Genomic DNA, 27,103 nt, shown 5'->3' on the forward strand with positions numbered 1-27,103 from the left:
TTATAAAGTGTTAGATATATATTAAAATATATACATATGTATATATGTACATATGCCAGTAAAGTAAAAAATAATATATATATATATATATATATATATATATATATATATATATATATATAATAATAATAATAATAATACAGATTCTTGTATAGCGCGAACAGCTACCTCACGAGGAGGTGTCCCGGCGCTGAAAAGAAACCGCAGCAGTAGAGAGGAATGCAGGGTGAGGTACTAGGCTTTCTGCGCAAAGAGCCAAGTCTTTCTTAAAATTGGCTTCTGACGAGGAAGATTGGATGGCAGAGGGGAGGGAGTTCCAGAGCTTCGCCGTGCCTGCCGAGAAAGATCTACCTCCGAGTCTCGCCCTTCTAGCTCGTGGTGCGGCCAGTAGGATCTGAGAGTTCGATCGCAGGTGTCTCTCTTGATGGTAACGGGGAAGTCGGAGTTTAAGATAGTTGGGACAAGTCCCTTTTTGTGCTCTATACGCTAGGGTGAGCGCTTTGAATTTTACTCTCCTCGCCACTGGGAGCCAGTGCAGCTCGTGTAGATGCGGAGAGATATGATGTTTAAAAGGCACGTGTTTTATCAATCTCGCAGCCGCATTCTGCACGCTCTGCAGGCGTTGTATCAGATATTTCGGGAGGCCAAGATAAAGGCCGTTGGAATAATCCAGTCTGGATGTGACTGTCGCATGGACCACCATTTTCCGACAGTCAGTTGGTAGAAGAGAGAGAAATTTTCGGAGGTTGCGGAGTTTATGGTGGCAGTTAGAAGTGACTTGTTGTATGTGAGAGGAGAAGGAAAGCGTCTCGTCCCACCATACACCCAGATTTTTTGCCTTGGTGCCAGGGGTGGGAGCAGGACCCATTTCGGGGGGCCACCAAAGGTCTGGGGAAGGTGGAGTACTTTTCCCAAAGAATAGTACCTTGGTTTTGCTAGCATTCAATTTTAGCTTGTTAGTGTTCATCCATCTGGCTACGTCACTAAGACAGCCTTTTATTTTGCTAAACGCTGCTTCTGACACCTCAGCGTAGGGGAAGACTAGTTGCGTATCATCCGCATACGAAATCGCCTTGACCCCCCATTTGGCAATTAAGGTAAAAATTGGGGCCAGATAAACATTAAAAAGTAACGGGCTGAGGGCAGACCCTTGCGGGACGCCACACCACAGCCGTTTCGGTTTAGAGGAGAAAGCGCCCAGTGCTACTTTCTGAGAGCGGTTCGTAAGATAGGAGTGCAACCAGCTCAGTGCCTTGTTCTCCAAGCCAATGTCCTTCAATCTGAGCAGCATTCTACCGTGATCCACAGTATCGAAGGCGCAGATAGATCCAGGAGCACCAGCATAGCTGATGCTCCTGAATCCAGCGACCACCTGATTGACTCAGCAACCTCAATGAGGGCAGTTTCAGTGCTGAAGCCGGGCCTGAAACCGTGAAGTATACCTCTTTTTTCGATAAAACTATTGACTTGGCGTTGGATAAGTTTTTCGAGCATTTTACCCGGGGCTGCTAGTAGGGAGATGGGGCGGAGATTGCTCAGGTCATCGGGGGCGCCATTGGGGTTTTTTTTCAATGGGAGAAGAGTGGCATGTTTCCAGCAGTCAGGGAACGTACCAGTCTCAATGGACATGTTCCAGATGTGTAGGAGTGGTCCCACCGTGGCATCCGACATCATTTTCCAAAGTTTGGGGGGGCAGGGATCATCAGGAGCACCTGATTTGCATTTATGTAGTTCTTTCAATGCTTCCTCGTGGGTGATCGGGAGGAACAGAGTTAGGGGAGGGGTAGGCATCTCAGTAATATCATGGTCTGCCATAGTTGTTGGCTCGGGGGGGGTGAAGGAGTCATAGACCTTCAGGATTTTTTTGTCGAAGAAATCCGAGATATCCTCACAAAGTTTGTCGGAGGGAGTAATTTCTGTTTCGATGGCCTTGGGTTTAAAGAAGGACTGAACTATTTTAAAAATTTCTTTGCTAGGTTGTTCCACTTGTTGAATAGAGGATACGAAGAATAGTTTTTTTGCTTTTTTTATGGAGTGATGAAGGCTGTGTAGGGCTTTTTTGTAGCAGATTTTTGCAGGTTCGGAGTAGCTTGCCCGCCACTGACATTCTAGTCTTTTGCATTTGCTTTTTTCGGCCATCAGTTCTACGGAGAACCAGGGAGCAGACGGGATTCTCTTCGTGATGTGGCTGTTTTGGGCGGAGCAATGGAGTCTACTGTGCTGCTAATCCAGTGATTCAGTAGTATTGCATCAGAGTTCACGTCTGCTGATAGTAAAGGGGGGGCAGCTGCGAGCGCGGGGCATAGGGTCTCGGTAGATAAGTTATCCCAATTCCTTCGCACATACGTGCGTTTTCCTGTTGTTCGAGAGCAAGCAGGGAATGAGATTAGGAAAGGGACAAGGAAATGATCTGTCCATAGAAGTGGCAACGGGGGTTTAGTTGTGGTGTCCGGTATTTTAGAGAAAATGAGGTCCAACATATGACCTGCCTGGTGCGTGGTGCCAGGGGTGATTAGAGCTAGATTGGCTGATTGAAGTGTGTTAATAAGTTGGGAAGCCAGAAGACAATCAGATCTGACTGCATGAACGTTAAAGTCACCGACTACAATATAGTGTGGGTGAGAGAGAGTGTTTTGGACTATGAAGTCCATAGGTTCATGGGTATGGGACGGAGAACAGTCATGGGTATGGTACGGAGAACATATATATATATATATATATATCCGCATCGCTGCAGCGGCTTTTCTCGCTGGGTGCTGCAGATTGAAAAAACCTGCGTTACATGATGAGCTCAGCTCGTCATCAGCACATGACCACCGCAGCTGATGACGAGCTCAGCTCGTCATCAGCAGCAAAGAGGTTAAATATATAAATGTAAATTGATACTTGTATAGTGCACTACTCACCCGCAGGGGTCTCAAGGCGCTTGTACGAATACCGCTGTGGAACCCATCCTGGCTATCCTGGCTATCCCTGTTGAGTTATATTTACAAAGTGACGCATCTAGGTAGATGCGTCACTTTGTAAACCCCTGCGTCACATTATATCTACGTCAGGTGTAATGTATGCAAAAGGGGCGTATTGACGCATGAAAGGGTCATAGAGATGACGCAGTGAATAAACTGGGTTTTCCCCATGCTACGCTCCCCGGTCCGCTCCCCGGTGCGCGTACCAGGCGCTCCCCCCGCAAATCAAAAAAAAATTGTTTTTTGCGCGGGGCCCTTTTATAGCGTTTTGGGACCCCCTTTTATCTCGGCCCCTGCTTGACGACTCCCCCCCAAACTTTCGTGGAAGGACGGGAGCGCCGAGAGGCGAATTTGAGGAAATTTTCAGGCAGATTCCTCAACCGGCGCCAAAGTTATTCCCAATAGAATGTTGAGATTTTGCATTGAAAAAAATCCTAACTATGAATACCTACTGGCGACTGCCAGTAGGTAAAATATATATATATATATATATATATATATATATATATATATATATATATATATCCAGAACAAACGCCCTTGTGCTTTAAGAGGTCACTCGACTCTGTCCCTGCCATCCGGCTTTGTCACCTCATTCTTCCTGCATGTCCGCCCGACGCGTTTCGAGGCTGAGGAGTGCCTCTTAATCATGGGCTGCTGCACGGAGGGAGAGAGAAGCACCTTCTAATTTATTCGCCGTTTCGTGAATGAATCATCCCTGAGTGGGCGTGGCTCACAGCAAGTGCTCCAGGCACGATGGTATCTGTAGTCCACATGAAGGTGAAATTGATTAATCCCTTAAGTAGGTTCAGTCCCTTCGTGGTGATTTCAGCACATTAAAACATCCTTGGTAGGAGGGAGGTCGGGCATGCAGGACCACGTTTGAAGTTGGACAGAGTGCTTCACAGAAAGGACACGTTCCCCTCTGAAGCCTTTCCTTTCACGCACACTGTTAGGAAATGGTGCACCTCTCCACGGCCAGGGCAGCCGTGTATTTACATCCAGAACAAACGCCCTTGTGCTTTAAGAGGTCACTCGACTCTGTCCCTGCCATCCGGCTTTGTCACCTCATTCTTCCTGCATTTCCAACTCCAATGTTCATTACATTCCGCCCGACGCGTTTCGAGGCTGAGGAGTGCCTCTTAATCATGGGCTGCTGCACGGAGGGAGAGAGAAGCACCTTCTAATTTATTCGCCGTTTCGTGAATGAATCATCCCTGAGTGGGCGTGGCTCACAGCAAGTGCTCCAGGCACGATGGTATCTGTAGTCCACATGAAGGTGAAATTGATTAATCCCTTAAGTAGGTTCAGTCCCTTCGTGGTGATTTCAGCACATTAAAACATCCTTGGTAGGAGGGAGGTCGGGCATGCAGGACCACGTTTAAAGTTGGACAGAGTGCTTCACAGAAAGGACACGTTCCCCTCTGAAGCCTTTCCTTTCACGCACACTGTTAGGAAATGGTGCACCTCTCCACGGCCAGGGCAGCCGTGTATTTACATCCAGAACAAACACCCTTGTGCTTTAAGAGGTCACTCGACTCTGTCCCTGCCATCCGGCTTTGTCACCTCATTCTTTCTGCATTTCCAACTCCAATGTTCATTACATTCCGCCCGACCCGTTTCGAGGCTGAGGAGTGCCTCTTAATCATGGGCTGCTGCACGGAGGGAGAGAGAAGCACCTTCTAATTTATTCGCCGTTTCGTGAATGAATCATCCCTGAGTGGGCGTGGCTCACAGCAAGTGCTCCAGGCACGATGGTATCTGTAGTCCACATGAAGGTGAAATTGATTAATCCCTTAAGTAGGTTCAGTCCCTTCGTGGTGATTTCAGCAAATTAAAACATCCTTGGTAGGAGGGAGGTCGGGCATGCAGGACCACGTTTAAAGTTGGAACAGAGTGCTTCACAGAAAGGACACGTTCCCCTCTGAAGCCTTTCCTTTCACGCACACTGTTAGGAAATGGTGCACCTCTCCACGGCCAGGGCAGCTGTGTATTTACATCCAGAACAAAAGCCCTTGTGCTTTAAGAGGTCACTCGACTCTGTCCCTGCCATCCGGCTTTGTCACCTCATTCTTCCTGCATTTCCAACTCCAATGTTCATTACATTCCGCCCGACGCGTTTCGAGGCTGAGGAGTGCCTCTTAATCATGGGCTGCTGCACGGAGGGAGAGAGAAGCACCTTCTAATTTATTCGCCGTTTCGTGAATGAATCATCCCTGGGTGGGCGTGGCTCACAGCAAGTGCTCCAGGCACGATGGTATCTGTAGTCCACATGAAGGTGAAATTGATAAATCCCTTAAGTAGGTTCAGTCCCTTCGTGGTGATTTCAGCACATTAAAACATCCTTGGTAGGAGGGAGGCCGGGCATGCAGGACCACGTTTAAAGTTGGAACCGAGTGCTTCACAGAAAGGACACGTTCCCCTCTGAAGCCTTTCCTTTCACGCACACTGTTAGGAAATGGTGCACCTCTCCACGGCCAGGGCAGCCGTGTATTTACATCCAGAACAAACGCCCTTGTGCTTTAAGAGGTCACTCGACTCTGTCCCTGCCATCCGGATTTGTCACCTCATTCTTCCTGCATTTCCAACTCCAATGTTCATTACATTCCGCCCGACGCGTTTCGAGGCTGAGGAGTGCCTCTTAATCATGGGCTGCTGCACGGAGGGAGAGAGAAGCACCTTCGAATTTATTCGCCGTTTCGTGAATGAATCATCCCTAAGTGGGCGTGGCTCACAGCAAGTGCTCCAGGCACGATGGTATCTGTAGTCCACATGAAGGTGAAATTGATTAATCCCTTAAGTAGGTTCAGTCCCTTCGTGGTGATTTCAGCACATTAAAACATCCTTGTTAGGCGGGAGGTCCGGCATGCAGGACCACGTTTAAAGTTGGAACAGAGTGCTTCAAAGAAAGGACACGTTCCCCTCTGAAGCCTTTCCTTTCACGCACACTGTCCGCAGGGAGCAGGTACCTCTTTCAGGGCGGTCAGGACGCAGGGGGCGGACTGCCTCCTTATATATCCAACCAAAACTCCCATTCAAAGAAAATAAGTATGCCTGACCAAACTTCAGGTAACAAATTGCGCTTTTATTTTCTTCGGACAGCTAAGTGCAAAGAAAAAGTCCTGACGCGTTTCGGGGCTTTACAAAGCCCCTTCCTCATAGAATGACCACATGAAAATGCACTGTGAGGCTTGTCATGGCGCCATAAGCTGCATGCTCCTAATTTGAATGTTCCAAGTGGGCGTCTTAAGTGAGCAACAAAAAAATGCATGCTGGTACCTATAGTTAAGCGCTGTTTCTCCACGGTGGGATCAGTGCAATTTCGAAAGTCTTTGAATTATTTCAAGCCCCACTGGGCGGATAATCTTGAAGCTGTCTTTCTTTTAATGTCGGAAAGTGCTTGCAACCTGAAGTCCTTTGATGAAAGGCAGAAGCATTTCACCTTTCCCTTGCCACGCAGAGTTCATACAAATTCTCCTGGCTGAAAACTCCGTGCCATAAACTGGAATGAACAATGCTGGCATGCCCTGCTTCTTATAACAACAATCCAGCCTTCATTCGTCCACAGGCAGCAGGTACCTCTTTCAGGGCGGTCAGAACGCAGGGGGCGGACTGCCTCCTTATATATCCAACCAAAACTCCCATTCAAAGAAAAGAAGTATGCCTGACCAAACTTCAGGTAAAAAATTGCGCTTTTATTTTCTTCAGACAGCTAAGTGAAAAGAATAAGTCCTGACGCGTTTCGGGGCTTTACAAAGCCCCTTCCTCATAGGATGACCACACGAAAATGCACTGTGAGGCTTGTCATGGCGCCATAAGCTGCATGCTCTTAATTTGAATGTTCCAAGTGGGTGTCTCAAGTGAGCAACAAAAAAATGCATGCTGGTACCTGTAGTTAAGCGCTGTTTCTCCACGGTGGGATCAGTGCAATTTCGAAAGTCTTTGAAATATTTCAAGCCCCAGTGGGCCGATAAACTTGAAGCTGTCTTTCTTTTAATGCGACCGCCAGTAGGTAATATATATATATATGTATATATATATATATATATATATATATATATATATATATATATATATATATATATGTATGTATGTATGTATGTATGTATGTATGTATGTATGTATGTATGTATGTATATATATATATATATATATATATATATATATATATATATATATATATATATATATATATATATGACCTACTGGTGGTCGCCAGTAGGTAGTTATAGTTAGGATTACTTCCTATAGGGAATCCGCAACATTCTATTGGGAATAACTTTGGCGTCGATTGAGGGATCTGCCTGAAAATCTCCTGAAATTTGCCTCGATGCGCTCCGCTCCTTCGCAGAAAGTTTGGGGGGGATTCGTCAAGCGGCGGCAGAGATAAGAGGGGGGTCCCAAATTGTGTTTTCCCCATGTTAATTTCCATAGGGCAGTTGGACTCACTTTTAGCCCGAACGGCTGAATGGATTTCCACCAAACTTGGCAAAATTGTAGGGACTGGTAGCTCGATGTGCCTTTGCTATGTCTCAAGATATGTGCTCCAGTGGATTTTGAGTAATTTAGGTTCCCAAAAATATATATATATCTATAGGCGCGCCCCGGTGCGCGCACCGGGGCGTGTACCAGCGCGCTACGCGAGTTCGCACGCGGAAAGCTGATTGGCTCTCGGGTGTCTGTCAACATTCCAAACAGTCCGGAGCGGCTGCCATCTTGTGTCTCGGTAGGATCCAGACACAAGAGGTGGCAAAAACAAAGGGGGAAATGACCAAAAGGGGGCAGGGTAGACCCCCTGACCCCCTAGGTTTGATGTGGGGGCCATAAAAGGGCCCCGCGGGGCAACATTTTTTTTTTCCGATTTGCGCGGGGGGAGCGCCCGGTACATGCACCGGGGAACGTACCATGGGGAAAAAAGAATGACAGATTTTTAAAAAAATTTAGCATTTTTTTATAAATTGGAGGTAGTTCTAAAAAGAACTGTTTTTTTATTCTTTCTGTTGTTTTATATTTTTTTATTGTTTTTTTGGAACATTTTGTACTTTTTTTTACTTTTATGAACAATTTGATATTTTTTGGGGAATTTTTATGGGGACAAACAAAAACAGGGAATTGTAAATGGCTCAACTGGAGCAAAAAAAATCAGGAAAAAATTAAGGTTTGTTTTGTCACTTGTGGTTGTCACCAGCACGGTTGATGAGTTTAATACTTTGATCCCCATAGCAAATTGTCCTTCTACAAAATTTGCTAACTATTTTGAAATCTCCAAACTGGGTGTGGATGTTTGGGACCATCTCACTTGTCTCTGGACCCGATGGAGTGGGTTGCTTACTTTGGGAGGTGCTGGGAGAAGATTGGGGAGGGTTTCTGGTCAGTTCTCTGACCTATGCCGCAGCATAGTTGTTTGGGTGCCAGCGTTTCATGTGACGAATCATGGTGTTGTTGCCAAAAGAATACTTTTTGGCAGGGTTACCCCTGGAAAGTACAGTGCCACAGATCAAACAAGTAACCTTTGGCGCATTTACTTTCTTGAGGCCCCTTGGGATTTTAAAAAACTCCCAGACAATATGCTCCCTAGGCTTATAGGTGGTAGTAACTTCAGGCAGGTACCGCCTCTCCTCCTCCTCCTCCTCCTCCTCCTCCTCTTCTTCTTCTCCACCACTGTGGTGTTGTGGTGGTCCTTGTGGTGGTGGTGGTGGTTGAGATGCTTCTGCGGCTGCTGCTACTGTAGCCAATTCTCAGTACAAATAGGTACAAATAGGTCTACAAACAGGTCTTCCTCAGTCAAAGTAAAAAGTGAGAATGAGGAAAAAAGGTGGGAGCTTTCATCATTTGGAAAACAAAACTGTCCTGCACCAATGAAAAGTGTTATTTTCAGGTCACATGACCCGGGCTTTCATCATTTGGAAACCAAAACTGTTTTGAACCAATGAAAAGTGTTATTTTTAGGTCACATGACCCAACGCGCTTACGCTACGCGCCCCGGGGCGCTTACGTAGCACGATCGTATGCGCTCGAGTGCGCTTACGCCGTGCGTATCACGCAGACGCGGCTACGCGATACGTCACGATGATGTTTTCGTTCGCGGCAATAGCGCTAACGGGACGTACACCGGTACACACACCAGGGCGCGCTGGAAGACTGCGCTTACTGGTGCGCTCACCAGGAGCGCTCCTGGGCAAAAAAAAAATAACCATGAACAATATACATACAAAAAAATATTATTACATAAATATACAATATAGGATTCATTATAAAAAATATTATATTTGATAGCTATAGAAATTTGCTATTAAAAAACCTTTGAAATTCACTGAAAAAAAACAAAGGTTTGAGGCCCTATATATAGTTCGGAATTAGCATTTAAAAAACCTATGAAATTCACTGAAAAAACTATAGGTTTCACACCAGTTATGGTTAGCTGGAAATTTTACTGACATAAAACCATTGAAATTCCCATGTTATAGTTAGTTGGACTCACTATAACTTGCGCGCCTGCAATGCACTGCTGATGACGTCACATATTATATCACTCATGACATGGTCAGTGACATCACTCATGACATCACTGATAAAATATATATTTTCAGCCAATCCTTGACATTAATGTTTGTTGTTTCATACTTCATATTTTTCCTCCACAGCCTACAGCATGAATCATTCTGCTATCCCACTTCAGCCATTGGTTAACTTCCCTATGAGTGATGATGTTCTTTCCTTTCACAATAAGCACATCCACACACAAAGGGCCCCATTACGATTGCCGACCGCCGGCATAAAGGAAAAGAAGACCAACCGTCAGAGGTGTGCTGTCCCACTGGGGGCCAATTAGGATGCGACCGCCACCCTGGCATTTGCATCCTGCATCTTTTACATTGCAGCGGGCAGTGCTGTAAGCAGCGCCCGCCGCAATGTAAAAGTTGCTTGTTGTGCATTGCCATGCACAACGTGACTGGCACCGCGCGGTGCCTGCCTCCTTGTGCATGCTAATGAAGAGGAGGTACCATGGGTACTCACAAGTGCACCCCCCACCCTACCAACACCCCAGGGCCCCTCAATGGGCCCCCAAAGTCAAAGACTGCATGCCTTTCATTGGCGGCATCGCCTCCATGGACAGGTCTAAATACGCACACAACATAATATGGCGGGCGGTGCCTGCTAGGCAGCCCACCATATTATGGCCCAGGTCCGCACAGCAGGCAGTCGTAACGATTGCCTGCCTGCGGAAAAGCAGGGGACAGTCTTTCTCTCCGCCGATGTACCCCTGCCATTGTATTATGGCGGGGGATAAATGGCGGGCTGGCGGAGGAAGATAATGGGCAGATCGGTTGCTATCCGCCCAACATCATAATGCCCCCAAAGTGTTTATCTTCACTACCAGAGACTGCTATGACAATGTGTGCTTTGCATTTAGCTAATATTTTTTTTAATTGACAAGGGCACAGCAGCTCCTCAAAAATAAAGTGTTACAAAAATCTTGACAATGTAAAACAAGCCTTGTCAATCATTGAATACGCCAAAGTCCTGGTAGCTAGACCTGTTGGCTTTGGCAATGCTTGTTTTAAATACAATGCCAGTTAAATGTTAATCAAATGTGGCTTGCACTATAAAGGGAACTCATTTTTCAGTAAAGTGAATAATTTTGACAGCAATTATTATATTCTGCTTGACTTAAAAAAAAAAAAAAACAGATATAGAATAAAGCCATAGGTCCATAAAGCATATTAGTATTTAAAGAGTTTTTATTTGTTACAACCCACAGGACAAAATGTTTACCTCCTCACTTCAGCCAAAGTGAGTGTTATTCATTATTGCATAGTAGTTTTTACACAAAAAGAGCATACAAAAGATGTTTCTTGTCTATGTATTTACATTTTATACATTTGTATATTTGAGGGTGAATAGTAAGCCCCGGTGAAATAACCATAACCGAACCCTTGAAATATAAAAAGTGCAAAAGAAAAACTTGTAATGATGGTTATTGGTACATAAAAGAGGAGTCAATTGGAAATCTAATACAATCAATTCTTTGGAGATAACTATATGATTGAGGGCTCTTCCTTTTTAAAAAGCCACCAACGTTTCGACCCTCTCGCAGTACGCTGTCTCTTGAAGACAAGAATTCTGGGAACTTCAGACAGGAAAAGATTCAGTATAGTGACAAGGGAGTAAAAACTGTGGGCCAAGGGACAAAATGTTGAGCAGGCTTACCAAGGGGTCCATTATGATGTCGGGCGGATTGCCTCCGCCTGGCTGGTGGTAGCCACCGCCGGCCTGGCGGAGGCAATCCGCCCGACACCTATGTCTGGATTCCACCCCGCCGTAATACGGCGGGGGGAGCGCGGCGGACGGAAAGACCGTCCGCCACTTTATCGCTGCGGTCGCCTTGCGACCGCGACGGTAATGGAATAATATGGTGGCGGTGTCCAATGGACACCGCCAGCCATATTACAATGGCCACATATAGGTGCCTTTCCGCTGCGGCAATGCCGCCACGGAAAGGTAGACGTTGTTTGCTGCAGCTGCCCCCTGCGGGGTCCCCAGGTGATGCCGGTTCAGGGGAGGACAGGGGGGGTATCTATTCTACCCCCCCACATTTACATATGCAAAGAAGCAGGCACCGCGGGGTGCCTGCCGCTCTGCAAATGAAAATGCGTTCACAAGTGTTTTGCATTGTGGCGGGCGGTGCAGAGTGCACCGCCCGCCATAATGCAAAACAGGGAGGATGTGCCCGCCACTGTGGTGGGCACATCCTAATTCCCCCTACGGGACTCCCGCACTTATGGCGGGCGGTTCAGTTCTCCGTTAGGGTGGAGGGCGGTTAAAGTCCGCCCGCCATTCTAATGAGCCCCCAAGTGACTGAATTAGGAAGCCTGAATGGTAATTTCCTTCTGGTATGATGCCTGGTACTTCCCACGGTAAGGATATTTAGTTCCTATTACTGACAAGGTGGAGTACAATTTACCACCTGCAATTGTGTATAGGTGTGCTGCTAGGAAGGAAGTGAAGGGACTGAGCTTACCCTTAGAGGAGGAAAAATCACAGCTTGTCTTACGATGATGTTCACAGTAACAACATTTTCTGTAGATCCTACAAATAGGAAACTCAGTAAACCAATTTATGGTGGCCATTCCCACTATGTAGTAAAAATCCTAGTGTAAAGCAATTGCCATCGAATTAGGGCCTGCAGATAATTTGTAAAGTGGAGTCAGGTATTTAGTACTGTTACCTGAACAACTGATTAATGCAATTCGCCCAGAATCACCTTACTAGTCTGTTAGTAGGCGAAGATCTGTGTCATTATTCAGATGCACAAGGCGTAGAACGGATAGGAAGACAACCACCAAGAAATTGAAATAAATCAAAGAGGGATTCAAGATTAGAGCGGCAACCCGCTGCAATGCCAGGATGCAGCTCGTAAGCGAAACGGCAACGAATGCTACTACAAAGAGCTCCCGTTTAAAGGATCAGCATGGCTTACCTAATCTCTTGGTGGCATGGAGCTGATACGGGCAGACTTGCAGCCAGACACCTTCACGACAGCTTGCATTTATGCCTGTCATCAATGGGCAGGTTTGAAAAACCCCGACCAGACGACAAATGAGCTGTGTTATTGTGTGGGCCTCGTCAAGGACTCTGTCATGGCCATTTCAGAGTGGTTAATTACGGGTTGAGGCACGAGGAATAGAGAGCACAACACTCTCTCTATGATAGTAATCTCATATTCATAATTTCCCATGGAATATAAACACTGAGCAGCGGAGGTCTCTTGTACATACGGAATTACGTATATTATTACAGCGTCATGATAAATTCAGCTCCCATGGTGAAACTCAACTCCCTGTGCAGTAATAGCCTGTTCTTATTTAGCCAGGTAGTATACAACACTGAAAAGGCTCATGTTAAAACAAGAAAACGAGTAACATTAGACCGCTATGTATTGAGCAGTCAACATTGTGTTTGTTGGTGAATCTGTATGTGGGCGATCTGGAGAAAAGAATCATCATCAATGTAACCAATCCTTTTTAAAACAACATCATATGTTTGAAGCTTTACATTGATGACATCTTTTTAATATGGATTGGCACTGTTACCAGCCTGGAAATGTTCATCTCCTACCTCCATGACTGTCAATCGGCTTTGACCCTTACCTACAATACAGACAAAGAGAAAATTCAATTTCTTTATCAACTATACAGACCCGCAATAAACAACGGATTGCCAGTCTCTGCTGAAAACCAAAAGAGTTCAATAGCCTTTTTGCAATATAGAAGTTTTCACCCGAGGGCTTTAACCCTTTCGATGCTGATGAAGAGCTCAGCTCGTCATCACCCACGGGTGTCGTGTGCTGATGACGAGCTGTGCTCGTCATGGGAACAGCAAAATGGCAAAATCCAGCACAGGAGGGGGAAAACGCCTAGCAGCCAAGAGGTTAAAGGATGGGCTTCTATATGGACAATTCTTACATCTCAGAAGGAATTGCACGAAGAAAAAAGACTTATTTAAAGAAGCCAATATCCTTTGTCGCAGACTTTGAGAACGAGTTTACCCAACAAGACTGATTCTGACATCCATGAAGAGGGCATGGTTCAGCCCACATGAGGACCTACAAGTAAGCAAGCCAAAAACTCAAGATAAAAGAGGTGTATGTGTTACCACATTTGCCCGCTGAGTACCCAAGTAGTCAAAATAATTAAAATACATTGGCCCACACTTACACACTCAGTACATGTCAAGAACTACGAATGTTCTCCTGCATGAAGGGCAAAAACATCAAGGATCATCTGGTACATTCAGACACGAGCATTTTGAAACACAGTACAACTATCAACAAGGCTTGGACACTACCCTGTGTCACTGGGCATTTTCGCTGTGGAGGATGTTTAGCTTAACAATATACCTCAAAGACAAAAACCTTCAACCATGGCAATATAAAATGGACTCTAAATGAACAAACTAACTGTGCCACTACTAACGTAATATGTTGCATTTGGTGCCCAGGTGACCTCATTTACAGACCACTCAACTGTCAGGACCCGTATTGGCCATCACCGTAACAGGATATGTTGCGTAACAGGATATGTTGCAAGGTAGAAACTGCTCCTTTCGTACTCTACAAGGAGAAATCACACACTTTCCAAACGTCGCCCTTAGCTGCGAGCCTTTGCGGAGAGAGAACTCTCTGTTCCTGCTGCCGGAATCCCTTGTTTTGCCTGACCGCCCGCCTCCCGCCGCCAGACCCCAGCACCAACACCGGGTCCGGCCACTGTGTGGAGCGCGGCTGTGGGGTCAGCAAACTACACGACCCAGAATCCCTGGAGACGCAGTCCGCGTCATTCACGCGCCAGGCGGCGCTTAAAGCTGAGGCCACCCCGGTCGAAGGGGGGAACTTTCCAAACGTCGCCCTTAGCTGCAAGCCTTTGCGGAGAGAGAACTCTCTGTTCCTGCTGCCGGAATCCCTTGTTTTGCCTGACCGCCCGCCTCCCGCCGCCAGACCCCAGCACCAACACCGGGTCCGGCCACTGTGTGGAGCGCGGCTGTGGGGTCAGCAAACTACACGACCCAGAATCCCTGGAGACGCAGTCCGCGTCATTCACGCGCCAGGCGGCGCTTAAAGCTGAGGCCACCCCGGTCGAAGGGGGGAACTTTCCAAACGTCGCCCTTAGCTGCGAGCCTTTGCGGAGAGAGAACTCTCTGTTCCTGCTGCCGGAATCCCTTGTTTTGCCTGACCGCCCGCCTCCCGCCGCCAGACCCCAGCACCAACACCGGGTCCGGCCACTGTGTGGAGCGCGGCTGTGGGGTCAGCAAACTACACGACCCAGAATCCCTGGAGACGCAGTCCGCGTCATTCACGCGCCAGGCGGCGCTTAAAGCTGAGGCCACCCCCGTCTCGCGGGACGCGAGCGGGACGCCGGGCGAAGCCCGGGCCAAGGGCGGGCCCGTTTCAGCCCGTTCCAGACTGTGCAGGACTGGACTGGGCCACGGTATTTCCATTCTTTGTTATATATTACTTGCTTAAGTACTATACTGTTGAACATTACTGCTGCATTAGCCCCATACACATCTGAACTTTCGCAGTACTAGATTCCATCCAACAATGAATAAACGGACCAGAAGCAAAAAGACCTCTAGTCTAACTGACATCACCGGCCCACTAGACTTATTTATCACCAAGACCCATGAGGTCATAGATAACAGTATACAGATACTACAACGCAGGGTATCCCATGAACTGGAGGTCGCAAGAAGGTCGTCCATGGGGCCCCTGGCCTCTGCACAAACCCCTAAAAAGGGTCCAACCGCCTCCCTGCTTAAGCAGGTCGACAATATGAACGTACAAATTCACACAGTACCAAATAGTGTCGACTTATCCGCTACCCAACTCTCTCTGGGGTCCAACTCCTCGGAGGATTTGGAAACGACACCGGTCCTACAATTCTCCCAAAACACACAGGATGTTGAAGATATTGTGGATCTTGACCCCACAGGTAACGGGGAGGGGGCCATAGCAAAGAAGCCAACCACAAATATGGATAATGCCCCACATGAGGCAGCATTAGCTGCGCAAAACACCAAGACCTCTCTTAAATCAACCACTAACATCATTGCGCCTGACCAACCAATTTCTATCAATAATGGCGCTAATTGCACAGTAATATCCCATGCCTCTTGCCTTAGAGAGCCTCTAGGAATACAAACACTGGGTGCTGACACACAGAAACCATGCTCTGCTTGTATAACATTACACGACTTTATTACAAGCAGTCTGGGGCGATTGCTAAAACATCACCTGCAACCCCTAGAGAAGAGCATTATGATTATAGAGAAACAACTAGCTAAACTAAATGCTCCAGCATTTAAGCAAAACACACTAGGCACGCTTGCTAAGGGTCCTGGAACTGTAAATAATACAAATTTGAAGGCCCAACGTCCAACTTCAACAGGCATTCAGCCTAAGCCTCAACCGCCCAAAAAAGCCGTAAACCCAGAAGCGCAAAAATCTGACAACCAAAATATACAATCTACCCCACATCCTGTGACAACAGAAGGGCCGAGAAAACAAAAAGGCCCCATCGAGAACTCCCAAAAAACTCCGGCCTCGGCAGAGTCCACTATCCAAACAGTGAAACAAAAGGACACCATACCAACATCTCAAAAAACCCAACCACCTCAATTACAAGCAAATGAGAGGAAGGCCCCAAGGTATAGACGCCCGATACATCTCCCGCCTGAAGCTACCCCGTATACTGTTATACTCACAGGGGTCACAGAGCTGGCTGATGGTACGGACGAACCCCCCTGGTCCCTGCGAAACAAGGTACTACAGTGGTTAAGCCAAAACAGACCCCTCCACCCATACAATCATGGCAGAATTGTTTCCATGAGGAGAGTGGCCTGGATTGGTGAAACCAAAAAATCTTTAAAGGGTGATTGCATTGTACTCAATTGTGAGGACCCCGATACAGCTGATTACATCTCCTCATGGCCAGCCTTAGAAAAAAGGGGGGGCGTTGACGTACAACGTCTTTCCTTTTTTTACCCCCCTCTAAACATCCCTAATTACGGTGATCCAAATAGTTGGGAGGAACCACAGGACTGGACCTGGACGCAGGTGGGGCACTATAATGGGAACAGAAGTAGGTTCAGGAACAATAAAAACAACTGGAATGGAGGGTGGGAAAATCATCCCTGGCCATTGAGAAGAGAGAATGCACACCCTGATTATTGGAGGGGGATTCCCACGAGGAACAGGTATGATTGCTTGGATATGGTCGATTGACCAACAATGACAACAAATCCCAAACCCACAAATCTAGGCACTCCTGTAGATACCCTAATCAGTGAAGACCAGACCGTCATTGTCAATAGATTACCAGCAGGGTACATGCCTGATCCTCCTCCACAGAATACACTTTGTACCCCCACAAACCCACAGATTCCCATTCAAACACATAGGGAGCAAGGATCAAATCTGGAGGGTATAGAGAGCCCAATCCTTCAGGTAGCGGAAATAGAACCCACTAGACACAAACTAAATTTGAAAATTACATCCTGGAATATAGCAGGGTTGAGTAATAAAATAGGGGCCCACCCGTTCTTATCTTTCATGGCAAAACAGGATATAATATGTCTGCAGGAATGCTGGGACCGGGAGGAAACTCATATTGAGGGCTTCAGCACTCATTATATCCCGGCGACACAGGGTAATCGAGGCAGAGGGTCGGGAGGCCTTTGTATCTTTACTTCCAATCTGTGTAATATAAAACTATCCACATATTTGGCGAGTGGTTCCAATGTAGAGGTAGCCAGATCCCTGCAAGGACTTGTAGTCAAAGCAAGGGGGTGGTCCCTCTTTCTGGTAAATATATATATAAATGTGCCCAAAGCCGAGCCCAAAGCCTTAATAGCGGAATTGAATGCAATGCTCGTGATGGGTGACCAGAACGCAGACTGCATTATGATAGCAGGAGATTTTAACTGCCACCTGTGCCCCTATAGTGCTACAAAAAATTGTGGAATTTACAATTTAAGAGGGGATCCCACCACACACTTCGAACATTCGATTATTGGGAATATGCTTAATCAATTAATGCATGACTGGGACTTGGGGTTCGCTAATGAACTCTGTGAGCCTTATGTAGCTTTCCAGACAACATTCTATGGGCGGGGGCCAGGCACTACAATTGACTACATCTTAGTGACCAATAAGAATCAAGGTTGCCTGGTGGGCTTCAACATGGATGATTTGGCATTAAGTGACCACTTTCCAATAAACACTACAATCTCGATTGACAAAGATGAGTCCTCTGAGCTAAGCATACCGAGCATCCTTCATGGCCACTCGGTCTCGCTGGCAAGAAAGAATGGCTACGCTATAAAGTGGGGGAAAATCGATGGTACAACTTTTCTAAAAGACCTAGTGCAGAAAGAAATGAACCAATTTATGGTCTGCCTAGAATCTAATACCACTCCCCAGCAAATTATAGTGGCATATGGGAATATTGTCGCCACTATAAACGATAAACTTACAAAAAAGGTAAAAAGAGATATAGTAAAGAGAGAACATGGCTGGTTTAACTCCGCCTGTTCTAAAACTCACAAAGACCTATTACAGGCTCTAAAGACAGTTCCCAAGGATAATAATGTGATTAGGCAAGCTAGACGTGTCTATAAGCACACGCTACGCGCAAGACAAGATGAACTTAAAAACCAGGCCTGGGAAGCTTTAGTAAAGGCAAGCTCCATAAGGGACAATGTCTCTTTCTGGAAGGAAATTAATGCTCCTTTCTTCTCCCAGGACAACAGGACAGATTCGATGGAAGTAGCAATAGCGGAAGACTCTTGGGTCGACTATTTTACCTCCCTATATAAAAAAGAGGCATTAAATATGACCCCAGAATATAACATCCATAATAGCAACCAAGATAGCTTTCCTCTAAACACTGTCTTTTTCCCTGCTGAGGTTGAACTAGCAATCTCGCAAAGCGCAAATTTAAAAGCCCCAGGCCCAGATGGAGTCCCCATCGACTTATTTAAAGTCAATGCAGAAATGTGGGCTCCATTATTAGCAAATGTACTAAATGCGTATAGCACATTGGGATTCCCTGATTCATGGCATGAGGCCATAATCATCCCAATATTCAAAAAGGGGAATAGACAGGACCCAAAATGCTACCGCCCTATTTCCCTGCTGGATACACTAATGAAGGTGGCAGGAAGAATTTTACTAACCAAACTACAAACTTGGTCTAAGGATAAAGGGATTCTCTCTAAATTGCAATACGGCTTTAAAACTGGAGTTGGTACTGTAGAGCAGGGTCTCAATCTGAATTTAATAATAAACAAGTATGTTAGTAAGAAGCAAGGGAACCTCTACCTCACTTTTGTCGACTTATCCTCGGCATTTGACTGCCTTGACCACGCTGTGTTGTGGAAAACCTTGACAAAGCTGGGAATAGATAAAAACATCTTACACTTTATACAGGAATTGTACAGGGATGCGGGCGCAGCGGTTAGGTATGGCAAAAATGGAGAGCGTACAAAAAAATTTCCCATAGCAAAGGGTGTTCGCCAGGGTTGTATCCTCGCGCCTTTTCTTTTTAACTTATATATCAACGAGATAGCAAACGTTTTAAATAATCTTAGAGTCGACTATCCCAAAATAAATGGCACCTCAGTATCTTTATTATTGTATGCTGACGATGCTGTGATCATGGCTCGCACACAGCTAGGCCTCCAGAAAGCCATAACAGGTTTCTCATCTTTTATGTCTACAAGAGGCCTAAAAATAAATGAAGGAAAAACATTTACAATGTCATGCTCCTTGCGAAAAAACACACCAAATTGCAAAATCTTTATAAACAGCAGCAAGATAGCAATGACTAAAACCTTCTCCTATTTAGGAATTATATTCAATAATAAGGGAACATGGGCACCAGCCATAACCTCCAGGAATTTAGCTTTTGCCCGCACAATAGGCGCCCTTAAACACTTTGCTAAGAGATTGGGCAGGAAACCCGTGCATATATTACTTAAGATATATGCTGCTAAATGCGTGTCCACCGCCATATATGGGGCAGGCATATGGGGCATAGCAGATAGCAGTCAGATCCAAACAGTGGAAAACGCTTTCCTTAGATACTTACTCTCAGTTCCTCGCTCCACGTCCACCACTGTGTGCCATAATGAACTGGATAGAATCCATATCATAGACCTGATAAAAGTAGCACCAGTAATGCTGTGGTTTAAGATTTGGACATGTGAGGACACAGGGTTCAACAGAGAAGTAATTTCTGATTGTTTAAACTATTCGGCTTCCACCAAACAACCATGGTTAGCTTATGTGAAAAAGTTCCTTTTTTCCATCGGCAAACCAGATCTTTACACAAACCCCATAACATGCACACAAATATCAAAAAAATCTTTAAAAACGGCGTGTTTAGATTTATTGGCGGAACGAAGATGGTATTTAGATGGGCACAAATCCACCATAGTAGCGCACCGCAATATCTTACATGGCCCAGGAATCCATGCCTACTTAGCACCAACTTATTCGTGTTTTCATAGAATGCTCCTGACCCGAATGAGGACGGAGTCGTTCTATAGGCTTGTATCTTTTCCCAACACAAACATTTGGTCGGCAAATATGGAAAAGTGTCCATGTGATGATACATCCAGACAGTCAAACTTACACTGTATACTTTTTTGTAAGTACTATGAATGGGGGAGAAAAAGATACTTGATACCACTGTTAAAGTCATGGGGGGTGAGAACCTGCAAGACTGCACTGTTTAGACTATATATGTTGCAAGAAGAAATCACTACAGTGACAATGATAAAATTCCTTACGTTTATCGTAAAATGCAGGGGGTCTATGGGAAATGTATAGGACTTCTTGAATAATGTATAAAACTGAAAAACTCGTATTATAATGTTCCTTATAAACACCGCATAATACGTATACAGCAGCAGACTGTATGAATACCAAGAGTCCTGTAAATTAATTTTAAATGAACTTGTTGTATTTTACTCATTTTTACCTAGATGATGTTTTATTATACGAAATTTTTATATGAGAAAGAGATGTATAGATTAATTGTGTTTTTGTATGTCATGCTTTTATGGTTTTTTGTTAAAACACCGAATAAAGCTATCTTGACTTGACTTGACTTGACTTGAAATCACACACTGCAGAAGAAATACGTTGGCAAGTAACTGAGAAAGCCAAAACATCACCCAGAGGTGGTAACATCTCCCTCACTCTGCAACTATTGGAATGCAAATGGTTCGAAAAGTGTGATTCAATTAGAAAAGGATAAAATAGTCTGTAAGAGTGGCGGAAATTCATTAGTCTAAACTAACTACTATAACCCATTATCTCTAGAGCAACCTCTAAGCCATCATGCTCTACTTCTTCTGTGAATCATTCATGCTCCACCCCCTAATAGTGTTACTAAACATCAACACTCACACATTAGATGCCACCTAGAAGAGAGATAGCCCTAGATTAGACCCTCTAGACAGTGCTAAATGACGAGACCCAAACCAACTTATACTCTAACATGATGTACCTCACTGGGTCATGGGCTTGATGTTTTCATCTTTCAGCAGGGCCCAGGTTAACACCTTTAATGACACACATACCAATCCAGGTCTTGGCTGGATTTAAGTTAATGTATGGAGCTATATAGTATTTCATTGCTCAGAATATATGCACTATTAATCCATACATGAAAATATATAAAAAATCTTTAAAAATGTTATATTCCAAATTGAACATTAATTGACATAATTGAATGAAGTCACCTCTGTAATACCTTGACAACGCAGTGTAACCAATATCCTTGTAACCATTGTGATGAGTTGCTTGTCAAACACATTGTTGATCGCTAGGTACACAGAGGTCTAATGATACATGTTTTCTTGGTTTAACGTGAGCCATCCAATGTTGTATATTCAATGGCTAAATAAGAACTGGCTATTACTGCACATGTAGTATAGTTTCACCTTGGGAGCTGAATTCCTCATGACCCTGTAATAAAATACATAATTCCGTATGTACAAGAGGGCTCCACTGCTCATTGTTTATATTCACAGACAGAGAGGAAACATCTTTCTTATGCTCTTTTTGTGTGAAAAACTAATATGCAATAACAAATAAAATTCAGTTTGGCTAAAGTGAGGAGTTAAATATTTTGTCCTGTGGGTAGTAACGTATAAAAACTGTTTAAATACTGACATGCTTTATTGACCTAAGGCTTTAATCTATATCTGTTTATTTTGTTTAGGTCAAGTAGGATACATAAATTGCTGTCAAAATTAATCACTTCACTGAAAAATTAGTTCCTTGTGCACATTATCTTTGCTTAATTAGCACTACCCAGTACATGAGTACATATGGGTCGCTCTTGTTTTTGTGAGAATTGCACTACACAAGGGTCAGCAGGTGTTCTGCCGGTAAATGAACGTATATCGACCCTTATTTTGATGCTCACTTTTCCAAAAATCTTGTTTACTTTTAGGTGTTCGGTCCATGCCAAATATTAGGATCTGCACAGCCCCCACTGCAAAGTTCTGATGCATACGTCATACTACAGAACTCTCACATTTTGAATATTCATCAGGTGCCAGACTGTATAGGGAAAACATTTCCTTACCTCTCCAATACCACTGTGTTGCATCAAATGACTTCAAGTGTGGCTACTTTAACCCTGGATTTGATACCATCATCCATTTAGCATTTCCAGGACACCTGTGTTTTGGTGTGTGGGATCGGGCCATGATTCTTTTCTTTAGCCTGTCACTCCTCTTCTCCATGCACCTGGAGTCCATCGAGAAGCAAAGATGTTTTTGGGTCAGACCCTTAAGGAAATGTATGAGCAGTCCTTCTTCGGGGAAATCTTCAGCAGTCCCTCAAAGGGTCCTCTGCAAAATGCATAACAAATCTGTAATGCCAGACTAGATCCAGAAAATGATTCCAGTACAATAGCTCCCTTGGACTGCCAGTGGCTTCTAGGTGACACCAGCTGCAGTTCTGTTGTGACAACAGCTTATATGGCTTGCTGGCAACAAATGTAAAGGGACTGCTCAGCAAATAACTATGGGGATGCCCCGGGAAAGTGCATTAGAAGCTGCCTTGGACATAGTAGAGTGCACATGAATGCCAGCTGGAGTGTCTTTCTTAACTAAGGAATAGCAGATCTTAATACAAAAGGTAACGTAATCTGAAAAAATATGCTTAATTGCCACTTTGCCTTTCTTAGCTCCAGAGAAACCTGGAACCGATCACCCACTCAGTTGTTTCATAGTATCCATATAGTTGAATTGTGTGTAGCCTCTCCTCTTTGTTTGAGAGTGAGTAGGAAGAATGAATAATGAAATTGATCTGGTCGATTTTTATAATGTGAACAGAACCTTTGGCCTAAATGACGAATAAGCACCTACATGCTTGAAAATGAGAAGGACATGGTCACTGTTTTGAGAAACAGAGATAAATCGATGGACCCTTCCTAATGTCAGCACCTGACTACCTTTCTCCCCGTAATGTTACGTGGCCCTTGAGTTACTAAAGGGAATTGTGTGCACACTGGCTGGCACCCATCGTTACTGTGCCTATTCCCTAGGGAATCCAAATACAAATGAAAGCTTTGTCCTGACCACTCAAAAATAATTTTACAGTTCAACCCTGACTGTTACCAGAAGATTACCAACATCTTTTTGAGAAATAATTCTTTCTTGTGCTAAATACCATTTGCACTTATTTTTTGTCCTTTGTGGTGCACCTTTGCGGTTGTTTTAATGGTCACTGTTTTGTTCTGCCTGTATTTTATTTTACGCAGAATCACACCCTAAGGTAATGAATCCTTGGATGTTTTAACTTTCAAGTAGTTACAAATTTTTACACATTTTTTCAGAAAATTTGAAACCAAGTCTGAGGTTACGTTGTCGTGCACAGAACATATATTTACATGCACTCTAACCTCATTCACAATAAACACAATAGGTTTATAATAAATTCAAAAAGTTATTTTCAAAACCTGGTGGAACCATTAAGCAGGGTACAAACTTGAAGTCAGAAATATTTGTTTGTGTTAAATGTTTTGTAGAAATTGTGGAAAATGTATTTATTTATAATTTTCTATTGAGTTTATTGTGAATAAGGTTAGAGTACATGTAAATATATGTTCTGTGCACAACAACGTAACCTCAGACTTGTTTTCAAATTTTCTGAAAAAATGTGTAAACATTTGTAACTACTTGAAAGTTAAAACATCCAAGGATTAATTACCTTAGGGTGTGATTCTGCGTAAAATAAAATACAGGCAGAACAAAACAGTGACCGGGTCCTTCTCATTTTCAAGAATAAGCACCTACAGGCATCATTTTAATTTAGAAACAGTACAATGAGGCAAGTCTGACAGGCCTGCAACTCCCAAACCTTGTGTGCATCAAATAAATAGTATTAATGTTTATAATATTATCAGTGAACAGATGAGTTGAACAAAAAGGCCTCATATTTTAATGGTGATGCCTGTAACTAATCAGACAATAAGGTGAGGGATCTTGGGGAAAGATAATAGTAACTATCAGAAATATCGCTGCCAAACTAAGTAACATTGTGATCTGGGAACACCTTTTATATTTTTTAGGTCGAGCGGGGCAGCACATGCACTGCTCTAAGAGGTATGCAGTATTCAGTATATGGGCTATGAGGGACTTTGGACAAGCTCACTGCTTTGGTTCGCGTTGGCCTGCTTTTTAAAATTCCTTTTCTCTGGTTGGTTAATATTGTGCATCTGTCCCGCCTTTTGGAGCTTGGTTCTCTCCCAGCAGACATCACTGATTGATTCTTTTGGTTGGCCAGCTATGGCCATCTTTTGACTCTTTGCTCCCATCACATGCAAATGCAGTGTCCATCCTTGTTGGTATTTGGAGGAGGAACATTTAGGCCCTTTTCTACAGGCCACAGGCCTGTTGTTGAAGAAGGTAATGAAATCCCAGAAGTACGATTAAGATTTAAAAAGCATTTGCAATGTATTAGGTCTCCCATTACTGAAAGTTTGACCTATTGGCGTTGTAAATAATGATGCAATGCCAATACCTCAAACTTTCATTGATGCGAGACCGATTTCATTGGAAATATTTGTTTAAATCTTGTGAAGTTAATCGACCCTACCATTCCAGAATAAGAGATGAAAAAACACGTTTTTCTTTTTGCCAGCTCTATGTATTTTAGAGAAAGACACCTCTGTGAACCCCTTCTGTCAAACCTGTTTCTGGAAAATCTATATAAATAAAAATTTAACTGTCTGTTCAAAATCTCAAATCTCCGAAAGTTCTTCACCGATTGCTTTGAAATTTTGACACAACGTTGCATTCGAATACGTACGAGTTTTTATATACACAACGTTGGATTCGAATACGCGCGTGTCCAACAGGTGCGTGTTTTTAATCGAAAGCAGAAACAGACAAATAAAAATGTCAATGTGCGTTTGATAAAAATCTTAAATCTACAAAAGTTCTTCACCGATTGATTTGAAATTTTGACACAACGTTGAATTCGAATAAGCGCATGTTTATATATACAAAACGTTGTATTTGAATACGCGTGTGTCAAATAGGCACGTGTTTTTAATCTAAAGGACAAACTGACCCTATTGATTGGGTTGCTGCGCAACTACTATAATAGATGCATAGAGCCAATAGTCTACATATATTAGGATAGACATTTGGTGTCAGGATGGCAGACTGGGAAGTGGGTGGAGGGAGGGGGAAGGAGTTCATTCACTTTGCAACATTAGCGTGTCAGACCGGGAAGTGGGTGGAGGGAGGGGGTAGGAGTTGGTTCACTTGGCAACATTAAGTAAGGACGCATAGAGACAATAGTCTACATATATTAGGATGGACAGTTGGTGTCAGGATGCCAGACCGGGAAGTGGGTGGAGCGAGGGGGGAGGAGTGGGTTCACTTTGCAACATTAGCACGTGTTTATAGATACACAACGTTGGATTTGAATACGCGTGTGTCAAATAGGCACGTGTTTTTAATCTAAAGGACAAACTGACCCTATTGATTGGGTTGCTGCGCAACTACTATAATAGATGCATAGAGCCAATAGTCTACATATATTAGGATAGACATTTGGTGTCAGGATGGCAGACTGGGAAGTGGGTAGAGGGAGGGGGAAGGAGTTCATTCACTTTGCAACATTAGCATGTCAGACCGGGAAGTGGGTGGAGGGAGGGGGTAGGAGTTGGTTCACTTGGCAACATTCAGAAAGGACCCATAGAGACAATAGTCTACATATATTAGGATGGACAGTTGGTGTCAGGATGCCAGACCGGGAAGTGGGTGGAGCAAGGGGGGAGGAGTTGGTTCACTTTGCAACCCAAACAGACCCTATCGATTTGGTTGCTGCGCAATAAATACAATGGAAGCATTTAGACAATAGTATACATATATTAGGATGGACAAAAACATATTGTATACCCACAGGCATTGTGAAATTAAACATATTAGAAACGTGCGCTTACTCTTTTCTTTCTCTTCCATTTAACCAGACTGAGCCACAGCAACGCGTGGCCGGGTACAGCTAGTTGTAAAATAAATGTTCTTCACCAAAATGACAAACTAGGATTTCATATTCTTTTTTCCTGTTTCCTCTTTTCTTGTCTTGCTTGCAGTCATCCCCCTTATACTCCTCATTTTTCTCCAGTTCTTTTCTTGGTTTTGGGTGTTTTTGGTTAGCAGCTTATAAGGCATTACCATGTGATATTACACACTGGTGCTATATTTTGCCCAGCATGTTCTGCTGACACTTGTTTTTACAGTGGCAAGATAAAGTAAAAGCAGAGCAAGTCTTGCAAGCATTGATGGATCAAGTAGAAGTCATTAAGTTAAGTTAAAATAATGAATAAGTACTGTGGTTCAATTCTTACCCTTTCATGTGAGGAAAGGGTAGATGATGTAATACTCCAGTGTTGGTGTTGTGTGATATTAAGTATATCATCGAAATCCATTGACATCCTCAATTAAATATGGCATTAGTCTCAAAGAGGGCCCTGTCACTGAGCAATCTGTCTTGGGATTGGATACAATTCCCTTTTACCAAATAGATTAAAAGCTGGAACTAAAGTTCTAAATCAAATACTTGTATCTTTTTATCTGTAAGACCACACTTCTGAAAAGCTTTCTGTTCACATGTTATTGGCCCGTTTAACTAATTTCTTTATAGGAATAAAGACATCAGTTTGCAATCCATTTTCACGTTATTCCATTTGTTTTTCCAGAGTTATATGGAAAGATACAGGGAGTGGAGCTACAAAAGATGTCACCATTTATCAGATGATACCACCCTCTGGATACGCCTGCTTGGGGAATGTAGCAGTTGGCAACCACCACCAACTGCCTAATACCAATGCCTACAGGTAAGTCACTATGAAGAGTGAAACCGATGTACTGGCTTCCAGAATCCAGGCTTGATGTGGGACAAGAGCACAACGTATCCAGGAAACCAAAAAGTACTGGTAAAATGGTGGAACTGAGATTAAAAATCAATGCATAATTTCGATGGGACACAGTATCGAGGACAGAATATCGATAACATGTAGACAAGTACGTCTAGATTTTAGATACCT

At 44.1% G+C, this 27,103-nt stretch overlaps 1 protein-coding gene across 1 annotated transcript in view; it reads left to right on the forward strand.

The window, feature by feature from the left end:
• LOC147662978 (uncharacterized) overlaps positions 1–27,103 on the forward strand; it is a 361,233-nt gene that overhangs the window by 176,509 nt on the left and 157,621 nt on the right. The window contains exon 5 of the mRNA XM_086950737.1: positions 26,756–26,893. Coding sequence (XP_086806863.1) covers positions 26,756–26,893 — 138 coding nt within the window. The remainder of the gene's footprint in view (positions 1–26,755; positions 26,894–27,103) is intronic.

Source organism: Lissotriton vulgaris, unplaced genomic scaffold, assembly GCF_964263255.1.
Source record: "Lissotriton vulgaris unplaced genomic scaffold, aLisVul1.2 SCAFFOLD_639, whole genome shotgun sequence".
NCBI classification, from domain to species: domain Eukaryota; kingdom Metazoa; phylum Chordata; class Amphibia; order Caudata; family Salamandridae; genus Lissotriton; species Lissotriton vulgaris.